At 40.3% G+C, this 12830-nt stretch overlaps 1 protein-coding gene across 6 annotated transcripts in view; it reads right to left on the bottom strand.

Moving 5' to 3' along the window:
• Positions 1 to 12570, bottom strand: part of LOC307020498 (uncharacterized protein) — a 50060-nt gene extending 37490 nt beyond the window's left edge. The window contains exons 1-9 of one of the 6 annotated variants that reach the window (XM_079651895.1): positions 6046 to 6154; positions 5565 to 5708; positions 5242 to 5377; positions 4895 to 5045; positions 4637 to 4779; positions 3482 to 3593; positions 2668 to 2731; positions 2361 to 2564; positions 2119 to 2264 (exon numbers count right to left, since the gene is read on the bottom strand). In XM_079651895.1, coding sequence (XP_079508021.1) covers positions 2119 to 2264; positions 2361 to 2564; positions 2668 to 2731; positions 3482 to 3593; positions 4637 to 4745 — 635 coding nt within the window. In that variant the 5' untranslated portion in view covers positions 4746 to 4779; positions 4895 to 5045; positions 5242 to 5377; positions 5565 to 5708; positions 6046 to 6154. Of the gene's footprint in view, positions 1 to 2118; positions 2265 to 2360; positions 2565 to 2667; positions 2732 to 3481; positions 3594 to 4636; positions 4780 to 4894; positions 5046 to 5241; positions 5378 to 5564; positions 5709 to 6045; positions 6155 to 9208; positions 9371 to 9662; positions 9811 to 12345 lie in introns of those variants that run through there. The other 5 variants (XM_079651896.1, XM_079651892.1, XM_079651891.1 and 2 more) reach the window with 5 other exon arrangements.
• Positions 12571 to 12830: the final 260 nt, after the last annotated feature.

Below are 12830 nucleotides of genomic sequence, written 5' to 3'. Positions count from 1 at the left end.
CCTGAACAGACAGGAGCATTTAAGCTACAGCCATGCAGTTCCTCTGCCCTCTCTCTCATCGACCTCCCTTACTCCCAACTCTGTGATCTGTTGTTCTGTGTGGCTTTAGTGCAGATTACTGGTCCTTGTTGTATAATTGTGTATCTTTGGAAAGCTAAGCTAATTTAATCTGTCTTGAAGACAAGCTTTGATTTGCCCAGGAGTGCGAAACCCTTTTGTTTTGATCCCGTTTTCTCCTGTTTTTCGTTAGGTTAGGTAAGAAGCCTGTATTTTATTTTACTTATTTTGTTAGGCAAGATTTATGTATGCAAAGGATTATTTGTTTATGTGGGTTGTCTCGCCTCCTTTAAAAATAACAGGTAATTAAAATTACCAACAGCATTTTTCTGTCTCATTGTCCATTTCTGGGGAGTGGGGAGAGTGCAATTTTTTGCTGTGCCTAGGTTCCCCTAGACCTGGGCGCAACATAATTTAAATGCTAATTGTGACTTTGAAAAACACAGATACACACACTTAAATGTGCTCTCTACAAGCCTCTTAGAGACATGTAATATAGTGTGTGGCATTAACTTCCACCCTGATTTTAGGACTCTTAAGTTAAGGACTTTCAGCCAGGATCTTCAAATTTGGGAGGACTCATAGCAACCAGCTAATATGATGTACCAAAGGCAATATACAGTATCTGTGTATATGCCTGAGCCTTTTGGTGTTGAATACCTTGAAATACAAATAACATTAGAGGAAATAATAGTTAACATCATTGAGTAAAATACTTCAATGAGGATTGTGATGAGTTCTCTTGCAATGGCAGAATGCATATTGACATAATCAGAATGTTACACTTCTAAAGCGCTCTCTTTCAAAAGAGGCCATACCGGTTGCATTGCTAATTCCATGCAGCATGTTATTCTCCACATTTCCAAGAAGGATTGAGTCAACAACGATGTTAGATTTCAGCAGTTTGGCTGTAACTGCATCTGGCTCGATGCAGGATCTATGGAAAGTAAGAAAGAAAACATTGAGATTCCAGCTAAAAGTTAAATTATCTGTTATTTGTCATTGTTGCTTATGACATTATTAATTGTCTTCTTGCTCATAGTTACAGGTGAATTGTTGAGATCTCCATATTAGGTTGAATACTTCAAACGAAAGTTAATTATAATCAAATATACTCAAATATATTCTTGTATAACCCACAATGAAAATGCTTCATATTTTATGATTTTCTATATTTACAGTATAAACAAAACACAATTGGTGTGTTAAGTTGAGTGTAAGACCTATTATGGTTTATGAGGTGTCACTGATAAGAGAGGAGAGACAGTCTCTTCTCGCAGCAGTGCACAGGGGGGGGGGGGCTCCTGACTTTTTGGAGAAAGACTAAGGCCCCAAAAAAGGGTTTGTGCCATAGCCGAGAATAATATTTTGCAAGTCCTGCACACTAGAGGCCATGCCCAGTTTCCACAAATATGGGTATGGAGGAGGTGTCTTTAGGGTTTTCTGTCCTGTCCTAACTCTAACATGTCACCCATTGAGCATGTTTGGGATGCTCTGGATCGGCGTATACGACAGCGTGTTCCAGTTCCTGCCAATATCCAGCAACTTCGCACAGCCATTGGAGAGGAGTGGACCAACATTCCACAGGCCACAATCAACAACCTGATCAACTCTATGCGAAGGAGATGGGTGACATGTTAGGGTAAGGGTTTAACCCTAGGGTTTTCGGACCCCCCCCAGACCCTCCCAATAAAGCAAAACTGCACGTTTCAGAGTGGCCTTTTATTGTGGCCAGCCTAAGGCACACCTGTGCAATAATCATGCTGTCTAATCAGCATCTTGATATGCCACACCTGTGAGGTGGGGTGGATTATCTCGGCAAAGGAGATTTGTTCAGATTTGTGAACAATATTTGAGAGAAATGGTTATTTTGTGTATATAGAAAATGTTTTAGATCTTTGAGTTCATTTCATGAAAAATGGGAGCAAAAACAAAAGTGTTGCATTTATATTTTTGTTCAGTGTAGTAGGTCTGAGTAATTCACCGGAATAAATTATCAGGCCTCCCGACTCCAAGAAGTATGAACATGATACTATGGCATAATTCGAGGAAGAAGTTTACCCAGAATCATTTCCATCAGTGAGACACATGATGCGGAGTCTACAATCTGGAAACCTCGTCTTGACCTTTTCCAGCTCAGACGCCCCCCGTCGCAGAGCGTCGTACAGCAGAGTGCATCCACTTGCTTCAATGTTGCGCATGTGTTCCTACAAATGCGAAAAAGAGGTTTATCACTGCTTTACAATTCGACATAAACTGTTCTTAAATTAAAGACAAATCCAAAACGGATACACTGACTTTACCTTGAACGTTTCCAGATTTTCTGTGAATGTGTGAAGAATTTTCACCAGGGAGTCGAACTTCACAAGACCGATGATGTGACAAAAATCATAAGCCATGGTCCTCGTGGCAAAGTTGTCAAAGAGCTCTTTCACAGCGTGGATCTTCTGTATTTCTGCACTTACATAGCACTCTTCCTCCATGGAGGAGCTTGTGTCTATCAGCACCTAATGCATATTCAAGTCAAGAAAATCGTATTGTGAATGTGTACAGCCCTGTCAGTCCCACATCTTTAAAAGAAACGTTCAAAGGAGAAACAGACAAAGTTACCAGTATAGCCTCTTTTGGAGTCCTGGTTGTGACAAATGTCCGGCCATCACCATGGTCACCAGTCCTGTGTTCAATGTCAACAAAGGTTCAGCAGTCAACTGACAGCAAAATAATATTGTGAATTTAAAGAGGTGCATAAAATGTATATTTAAATAAAAACCACAACAGCAGAAACATTGTGGCTCTGTCTATTACTGTACAGCACATTCTGTACGACGTAAGATGGTAAATTTGTGTTCTTGAGCTATTGCCAAATGGTGTTGGGAGAGGTCCCAGTGACCTTAAACTGTGTCCACCAAACCCTAATGAGTTCATCCTTAAGTTGAAGTTCACTTTTGTGCCAAATAAAAAAAAGAAAATTCCCTTGAAGCGTCCCTGAAATATCGTGGTCACAATAAGACAACCTGAAAAAGACCTAATCTACCACCGGCAGGGAGGCCTGACAACTATGATGTGTATAAAGTATACAGAAGACGCCCATGAAGGCGCTGGTTAGAACTTTACACGTGTTCTGAATTTTGTGGAAGATGAAAAAAATAATAGTCTGCGGGTCTCAACTTTTTCTTATGCTCTGATGAGACGAAATACAGTGTATTATAAATGTATATATATATTTGCTTACATTTTTAAATACAAAAATATTTATAGGAAAAGAAGTAGGATGCAGCATTTCAAAATGATATAGGATTTTATATATAAAAGAAAATAGATCAAAAATGTATTTATTTTACACAGGAATGAAAAAAAAGGTGAACGGAAATACATTTGAGTGCTCCCTTGAAAGTTGAATATAAGATACCGTAAAGGTGCTTACCTGGCTGCCAACAAATTCACATCCACTGTTTTGTTTTTGCCATCCAAACAATCAAGTACTACGATCATATCAGGGGAACACTTCTCTTTTCTCAAACACACGCCAATGTTGTCTGACGAAGAGGGAAATAAAACATCATTCAAATAAATTACATTAAAAAGCCTGCTGAACATGAAACATTAATGTCAGTGGCAATATGGAAACCAATGTGAGGTCCCTTTCAGACTGTTCGAGAATAAGGTGCACACTATTAACATATGCACAGCCTTTAAAAAGGTCCCCTATTATATTATTTTTCACCAATATATTATAAATGTATAGTCTCAGTCTCAGATATATACAAAACATGTCTCTGAAATGTGTGGCTCTAAATGCCAAACAGATCGTGCATTGTAGCATCCCATAAACCCCTCTGTTTCAACCCTGTTTCAAATGTGCTCATTCTGTGTCTGTACAGTAGCTTTAAATGCAAATGAGCTGCCACCCCCACGCCCATCTGCAAGATATTTGGTTAAAAAAACACAATGTTGCTCTAGGAGGAGATTCAGGTAATAAGGTGGGCTGTGGCTCAGTGGTATGGTGCGCTGATCTTTGGATCAGGGGGGAGCAGGTTCCAGTCCCACTGCAGTCAACATGTTGTTGAGTCCCTGGGCAAGTCATTTAACCCCAATTGGCTCCTGTGGGTATTTCCCACATTATTGAATGTATTTAAGTTGCTTTGGATAAAAGCATCTAACAAATGACTTGTAATGTAATGTGATACCTTGGTTGGTTATTGGCTAGTGGTTGCACAACCCAAAAGACAGTTGTGACATCACAAAGTACCCAAATCTCAACAGCTAATTTCCATGTAAATGGAACAGGACAACATCATTTATGTAATGTATTGTATCATAATATATTGTATTGTACTGTAGTGCTTGTTGAAGCATTGTATTGATAATGCTAGGCCACTATTTGTGAAAACCTGCACATAATCTGCAGATGAACGTTAGATCATTAGCTAACTGGCAAATTCAGAGGTAAACACTGAAATGTTGATTAAAGATACAACATCCCCAGTAAATAAATAACTTTAAAAAGTTAACAATACCATTTAAACATACAGTACATGTGCACAGTCAGAAATGACCCATCCCCTTTGTGATTGAGTACCTTCACTCAGTAGAACAAGGCATGCCTCACACTGTCCTAGTTCCTTCAAATGCAGAGGTGGGGTCACATTGAGGCATTGATTGTCGGGAGATTTTAATTCTTCCATCATACTTCCAAAAGTCTTCTCATTGTTGATCTTAAAGCTTTAATTGAATTGCACAGGTTAGTGGAAACTACTCTGATGTCTCTGCAACAGACAAAAGAGAAAGCATCTCATTGAAGTTACATTAGGAAAAGTAAAACTGTAATGATAGTTACTTCTGGCCAGCCGTCTTGTCCTTGTGAATCCAAAGAGGATAGGTTCTGACGAATGGAGGCAGACTGAGCAGAACCTTCTCAATGTCGGTGGCTTTCTTTATTGATGTTCCACGCAATACCTCTTCAGTGCAGTTGGGAATCTTCTCTCCATCTAAACAGAGGAAAGAAAATGAAATGAATCAGAGTACAGCACCATTCAATAATAACTTGTTTTAACTGTTCCTTTCAGTGTTCAGTAAAGGATCAGCTCATAAAAAGGGCCTATGCTTCCATTTGAACACATCTTCTATGATACGCCTCTTGTACACATCTGTATGTACTGTATGATCATTTCATGACAGTTTTACCTTGGATTTTCTGACGAACATAAGCGCATTCCAATGCTCCAGGTACTCCAGGTACTCTGACTGGTTCAGAGAAGCGGCTGCCATCTTCAGACGTCAGAGTGATTGGTGCGTAGTTCTCATGGTTCTCTGCCGGTTTCTTTCAAAATAAGGCAAGTGATCATTACTTAAGTGGTCAACATTCGATCAAGCCTATCATCTAAATATTGATGGTTATCCCTTACCAACAAAAACACTGCCAATTATGGACAGATTTCACACAAACAAAATAATTATTTATTTAACACCACATGAGCCTTTTTGGTCAAGCCTCACTATCCTCATACCTTTGCTTCTGATCGGAGATGTGCCCAGCAGCACAGAGAGTTCTCAAAGACATCCAGGTCCTTAATGAGTCTCTCTCCTTGTGGTCTTCCACGCTCAGGAAGTATCTCTCTGAAGAGGAGGTACAAGCCTTCTACCACTGCAATCTACAACACAGGACAAGTATGTCTAATGAAAGGGGAACTGATAAAAAGGCACATATCACCGTGTAAATGTTACATTTACCCAAATTATTGGAAAAACATCTTTCCTGAAACAATGCAGATAATTTAAATTAAATCTGCAGCTGTGACAAATATAATAAAGGTGAACACCTTTTCCTTTTTGCAGGAAATGTTCCAAGATGGAATTGTTTTTCAAGCACAGTATAATAATAGTAAAATAATTTACAGCCCAAGTTGTATAATGTTAAATCACACATTAGAACACACATTTCAAAAAGTACAATGGATATGAAGAAAAGACATCACTCATACTGTTTACCTTCTGGTTCCTGGTTAGGGTTTCATTCCTGCAGAACAACTGATGCAGACTTTGGGCGAGAGGGTGACATCCAGTCAGTTTCCGTATGTAGGCAATCAGTTTCTGCAGTTGCTTTATAATGACTTTCCTAGAAGAAGAAAAAAAATAGCGTAATAATTGTTGGATACCAATTGCATTGTGTTATTATGGAAAGATCTAATTTACAATACCTTTCCACAGGAGGCAAAAAAGTCAGTTCTAACCACATGACTTACCATGCACACAATGACAATGCTAAACAGATATAGTCTGTATAATTATGATCCCCCTAGTTTAACATTTTAACATTGTAATATTTGCCTATTAGTACTGAATGCAATTGGCAGCTGAGGGCACAGTTCAAAGCATTTGACAACTTGGGAATTGGACCTAGTTTAAAGACGTTAGATTAAAAGTGAATCATTCACAAGAGTTATACTGATTCCTTCTGAAGGGGAAAATAAATGTCATAGCAATTTATCCAATAGTTGTAGAGTGGTTCTGAAATGTGCACTGATAATGTTCTATACATTGATACTTACAACAGCATAAAGTGAAGACAAGAACACACTGATTCCTTTCTGAGTTTGTGGGACTGAAGGCAAAAAATCATTAATGAAAAATGTCTCGTTGTATGAAGTCTCGTGAGGAAATGAGGACAAAGAGAAGTTAACGGTTGACCCTTCAGAGATCCCACAACTCTCCAGAGTGTCACCACCACCCTGTGGACCTCTGTACAGGAGAAAACACAAGTACTGTGTGAGAAATGTAATCTGCCTGTATTGAGAAAGAAGAATCAGCATTGGTGTGACGATTAGATAGTTACTTGTAATGAAGGACATGTTCTGGGATTCCACTTTTGTTACTCAGCTTGATTCTCAGACTCGATATCGTGTCACTTGCCAACTTCACCGTCACCTGAAATTCTCCCTGTATGTAATAAGTATATAATAATGTGCTGGATTGTAAGTATATCATTTGGTCATTGAATTATATAAAAAATAGGGCCATAAACCAAACATATTATCAAATGTTAATATCATCATTAGTTGCTTAATGACCACAATATTTAGACCCACCTTGAGCATGATGTGGCATCGAACAATATCGCTTCCAAGGGTTTCAACAACCTCTCGCTTTGGTGTTTGAGGAAACTGTTTCAGGTTTTCCCTTGGCGTAAAGATTGCATAAATCACAGCTCCATTTTTAATATGTCTGTCTTTCAAGGACCCTGTGTAAGCAAAAAAACATTTGAAATGACATGGTGGACTTGTTAACAAACATTTTCTTACAATACAAAGAAGAGACGTCTCCTCAACGTTGCGTGGAAGTCGGAAACAGTAACAAAGGAGTGGCAGACCGGGGTGGTGGTTCCCCTTTTTAAAAAGGGGGATCAGAGGGTGTGTGCCAATTACAGAGGCATCACATTACTCAGCCTCCCCGGGAAAGTTTACTCTAAGGTACTCGAAAGGAGGGTCAGGCCGATTGTCGAACCTCAGATTGAGGAGGAACAATGCGGATTCCGTCCTGGTCGTGGAACGACGGATCAGCTTTTTACTCTCGCAAGGATCCTGGAGGGGGCCTGGGAGTACGCTTATCCGGTCTAAATGTGTTTTGTAGACTTGGAGAAGGCGTATGACCGGGTTCCCAGGGAGTTACTGTAGGAGGTGCTGCGGGAGTATAGGGTCAGGGGGTCTCTACTCAGGGCCATCCAATCTCTGTACTCCCAAAGCGACAGCTGTGTCCGGGTCCTCGGCAGTAAGTCGGACCCATTTCCGGTGAGGGTTGGCCTCCGCCAGGGCTGCGCTTTGTCGCCAATCCTGTTTGTAATATACATGGATCGGATTTCGAGGCGTAGTCGTGGGGGGGGGGGGGGGGGTTTGCAGTTTGGTGGACTAAGGATTGCACCACTGCTTTTTGCAGATGATGTGGTTCTAATGGCTTCATCGGTCTGCGACCTTCAGCACTCACTGGATCGGTTTGCAACCGAGTGTGAAGCGGCTGGAATGAGGATCAGCACCTCCAAATCTGAGGCCATGGTTCTCAGCAGGAAACCGATGGACTGTCCACTCCAAGTAGGGAATGAGTCCTTACCCCAAGTGAAGGAGTTCAAGTATCTCGGGGTCTTGTTCTCGAGTGAGGGAACAATGGAGCGTGAGATGGGTCGGAGAATCGGAGCAGCGGGAGCGGTACTGCGGTCGCTTTACCGCACCGTTGTGACGAAAAGGGAGCTGAGCCAGAAGGCAAAGCTCTCTGTCTACCGGGCCATTTTCATTCCTACCCTCACCTATGGTCATGAAGGATGGGTCAAGACCGAAAGAACGAGATCGCGGGTACAAGCGGCCGAGATGGGTTTTCTCCGCAGGGTGGCTGGTGTCTCCCTTAGGGATAAGGTGAGAAGTTCGGTCATCCGGGAGGGACTCGGAGTTGAACCGCTCCTCCTTCGCGTCGAAAGGAGCCAGTTGAGGTGGTTCGGGCACCTAGTTAGGATGCCACCTGGGCGCCTCCCTAGGGAGGTGTTCCAGGCACGTCCAGCTGGGAAGAGACCAAGGGGTAGACCTAGAACCATATGGAGGGATTATATCTCTTCGCTGGCCTGGGAGCGCCTTGGGATCCCCCAGTCAGAGCTGGTTGATGTGGCCAGGGAAAAGAAAGTTTGGGGCTCTCTGCTGGAACTGCTACCTCCGCGACGCGACCACGGATAAGCGGGAGAAGATGGATGGATGGACAAAGAAGAGCCGAGTCATGGTTCAACATTACGGATGCTTCCATACCGTTGTAGTCATTGTTGGACACAGAACCGTAAAAAGATCTTGCTAATATGCATTTTATTATGAGCAGTTCAGGTTTACTCACATGTGTTGAAGAAGGGATCATCTGTCAAGGGCATCCCATCGATGGTGTAGAGACAGACTCCTTTGGAATTACCAACACTTTCAAGATGGCAAATCTTCATCATCAGATCCTCAACTGTGGTTTTGTCTGGATCCATATCTGTTAGATCAAAATATCCACTGTGTGAAGCTCTCAATATGTCTGTGCAATGATCACATTTCATTTCTAAAATAAAACAGCCAACTCCGCGATAAAAAAAGTCAGCGGATGGCTTTAGTGCATCCAATTATCAGAAATGTGTTTCTCTTACCTTTAATTGTTTTTGGTTTACGACACTTGGGGAATGTGTACTTCAGATAGAACGACTCCATGGGTTTTTGTACAGGCGTCACAGTTTGAACCTGGTGCTCCTTGGCTCTTTGAATGGAGGTTTTCATTGCCGAAAAGCGGTTCTTCTCAACATGACTCAAACCTGTGAATAAGTTATCGGATTAATTAAGTATATCATTTTTATAACAACATTTAACTTAAAATGACTTGTTTTTACTTCTTTATTTTAATGTGAATGACATTGAAAGTATAATGAGGCATTAGAAATGTCAAACAGTGTCAACAATGCTTAAATCAGATACAACTTTGAATGAAAATGTAAGTGAATTACATCTTCAGGCTTAGAAACACTAGATGTAGGTGTAACTGTTTTTTCTACTGAGTGTCAGCTGCATGTTTGACAGTCTTGGATTTCAAGTTGAAGTTCATCTCACCCATGTTGTCCAGATCTTCATCTGTAACACTATCCATGAAATCTCTTGTTTCCTTCACGCCTAACTGGACCAACTGGTCGCAGAAAGACTCCAGTCTGAACTGCTTCAGTGTGTTGAGTATTGCATCCATCTTAAACACAGGAGGATACTTTATTTACAGGGAAGGAAAGAAGATTAGGATATTTTCCCCTTAAGTTAAAGTACTGCAACTTGAAAGTGTGCTGGGTAAAACAAATATTGCAAGGTATAGTTTATTTTATATCTTGATAATATACATACACTTTTTCAACAATGATTTTCAATGACCTTTACCTAATTGTCCATGACCAAAAAATTTGATGCAACTTTAGTTGCACCGGTACCAGCGGGGATTGTTGTTAGCTTCTGCTGCGCTAACGAATATAAGAAGCTGTTTCAACCATAATGTGGAGGGAGATTTTGGTCCTGTCAGACTGAGAGGCTCAGTGAGGTAAAGGACTGAGGGTTAACTTTAGATAGTTCACTTTAGCGTTCACACCTGCTTTGTATAGTCCGGTTGAATTGAACCCTGGTGCGTTTAGCCGCTTGGTGCGGTTCATTTGGGTCGGTGTGAACACAGTCTGACACCTCTTAATTGAACTAAACAACCGGACTCTGGTCCGCTAAAATAGGTGGTGTCGGAGCGCTTGCCTGCGAACTCTGGAGCGGTTCATTGCTGGTGTGAACGCAGTCCGCAACAAAACATCGGAAGTGTAGTATTTACGTGAACGCGGGTATCTTCAAAAATATTTAGCGAAAGACTCTTTCAAGACATCCGCGGTTGTTTAGTTAAAGAGTGAAGCAAAATGAAGTGTTGAACAGTGTCGTGTAAAGTAAAAATTCTCCGTCAACTACAATAAAGTAAGAACACCTGTCGTCGGTGAAACGCCCCTCCTTACTGCAGAAAGTCTCTCATGTTATAATGTTTTTTAACGGACGTTTTCTGATTATATAATCATATGCGCGGGCCGCTAGAGTCTGTTGATCTCCAGATTAACAGCAGCATGAGAATAACCTGCTGAAAGTGCCGATGCTCCATGGCGGAGGCTCAGGTAGAAATTGCCGGGATTGGCGTTTTTACCCCCTTAATGCCTGACCAATGGTTGAACAGCATTTCCGAGCACATGACTTGTGTTTAAAGTTTATAGTCCGTTTGAGTTTTGCCCGTGTGAATGCAAACTGAACCTTCTGAAAAATGAAACAATGTAACAAACTGTCATCTGGTGCGCAGCAGAAAACGGACTATTAGGTGTGAATGCACCTGTTGTCTCAGTGGGTCTCAAACGTTTTGATCACAATTTATGTAAGCAAATATTTCCAAGGCACACCTTTATAACTATTAGGATAAATAAAAACAGGTTTGAAATCATTCCAATGTATACTACAGTAAACCAAAAATATTGTTTAAAACTGGAGAGGTTTACAATTATGCATAAATAAATAAATGTTAACTAAGATATAAATGAACCACAAAAATAAAACGAGTTTATACAGTTCTTACATGTATTTGTTATTGGCTATGGTAGGTTATTGGTTATGTTCACATACTTATTTGATTAATAAAATGCAAACCGATCTTTTTCATATGGGTGTTTAGAGTTGCACCCCCAGATCAGTCTCTAGTAATTGGGCGCTCAAAGTGCACCAGATTGAAGCATTTTACTTTAAAATGTTAAAAAAAATCTTCCCGGGGGGGTACCCCCAGAGGATGTGAAGTCCACCCCCCAATTAAAACATGTTCATGCAATACTAAATACTTTTGAAGCCTTTTTATATAAAGCTGTCCACCATGTCAATACGTTTCTCTTTTTGTGGTGTAGGCTATTGGTCTTTTGTAGAGGTTTTTCATTGCCAGCTAAAATCTTGCCTAGTGCAGCAAATTGGTCAAAACTGGCCCTGGTGTCATCCCCACAGCACCCCCCATTTAAAACATGTTCCCACAGCTATAAACATAATAAAGCATGTTTTTACTTTATTTAAATCAATAAATAGTCTCTACACCACATGGTAAATCACAGTTCCTATACTCCTTAAATACTTATATCCATAGACTGTATATTACGGTTTATACTAATTTAATTCATTACTGTATTGCAACATAAACAGCTCCAAACTCAACAAAAAGTATTCGTGTAAAGATGTGCATAGAAAAAAAGGAAAAAATAGGTCAGTTAAAATGTACCATCTTCTCAGTCCAGCTTCACCTACCATAGTACTATACAGGACGATATTCTTTCAATTATAATATAGTTACTTATTTAGTACCCTGTTACCAGTTCAGTCTTGTTTCGTAAATGGATAGTTAAACGATGTAAATGTCGCTGGTCTATTGCGTTGCTAGCAAGGTTTTAACTAAATGCTAATGTCAGCATGCTAACCACGTGGTGTGCTGTCGGGCCTCGTTAATGTTTAAAAGTCTCTTATTAAGCGAATTTTGTAATACAACTTTTTAAAACAGCCGATTTACAGTGTTTTACTAAGTTTTAACGTAAGCTAAAGCCTAGGTTTTATAACTTAGTATATAGTAATATTGTCAGTCACCCTCCATCATGTCTCATTATCAGGTGCACTCACTGTTTTTTTTTTATCTCGGGCTGAAAAATGCTCTGTATTCACAAGAATGACAAAGATAAACACTCAAAAACAGCATAACGTTTTCACATACCTCACAGAAGGTCGATGAACCTCGGTTACCGCAGAAATCACCACCAGGAGAATCCGCCTTGTGCTTTTAGCAGCAAATGGCAGTAATGTCACGTGCTGTGCCAACCGAAGCGCGTGTCGGGTAATCTGGTGTTGTTCGGTAGTTCACGGCACAACATCAGGAACTTTTCTGTAAAGCTATATTCTTTCTTTGTTTCTATCTCTTTAGACCAATGCTGTCATTGATGAAACGCTAAGACGAAACACAGTTATTATTATGTTATTGTTTCTGGAAAAGAAAAACAATTAAAGTCTCGAGTCCTAGAAAGTCACACACTCGCATTGATGGACACCTCCCTTGTTAAAACCTGACGTTAAAACACTACTTTCCAGTTTCAGAAATCCAAAATTGCCTATTATATTTTGATAGGCTACCACTTTTGACAATATGATTAATTTACACACATTTGATGAAAACTAAAGTTAAATACAAACAAATAGGACCAC

The sequence above is a fragment of the Notothenia rossii genome, assembly GCF_949606895.1.
Source record: "Notothenia rossii genome assembly, chromosome: 9".
Lineage (NCBI taxonomy): Eukaryota > Metazoa > Chordata > Actinopteri > Perciformes > Nototheniidae > Notothenia > Notothenia rossii.
Note: the sequence above shows the minus strand (reverse complement) of the source record. Positions and strands in the feature narration are given on the sequence as shown.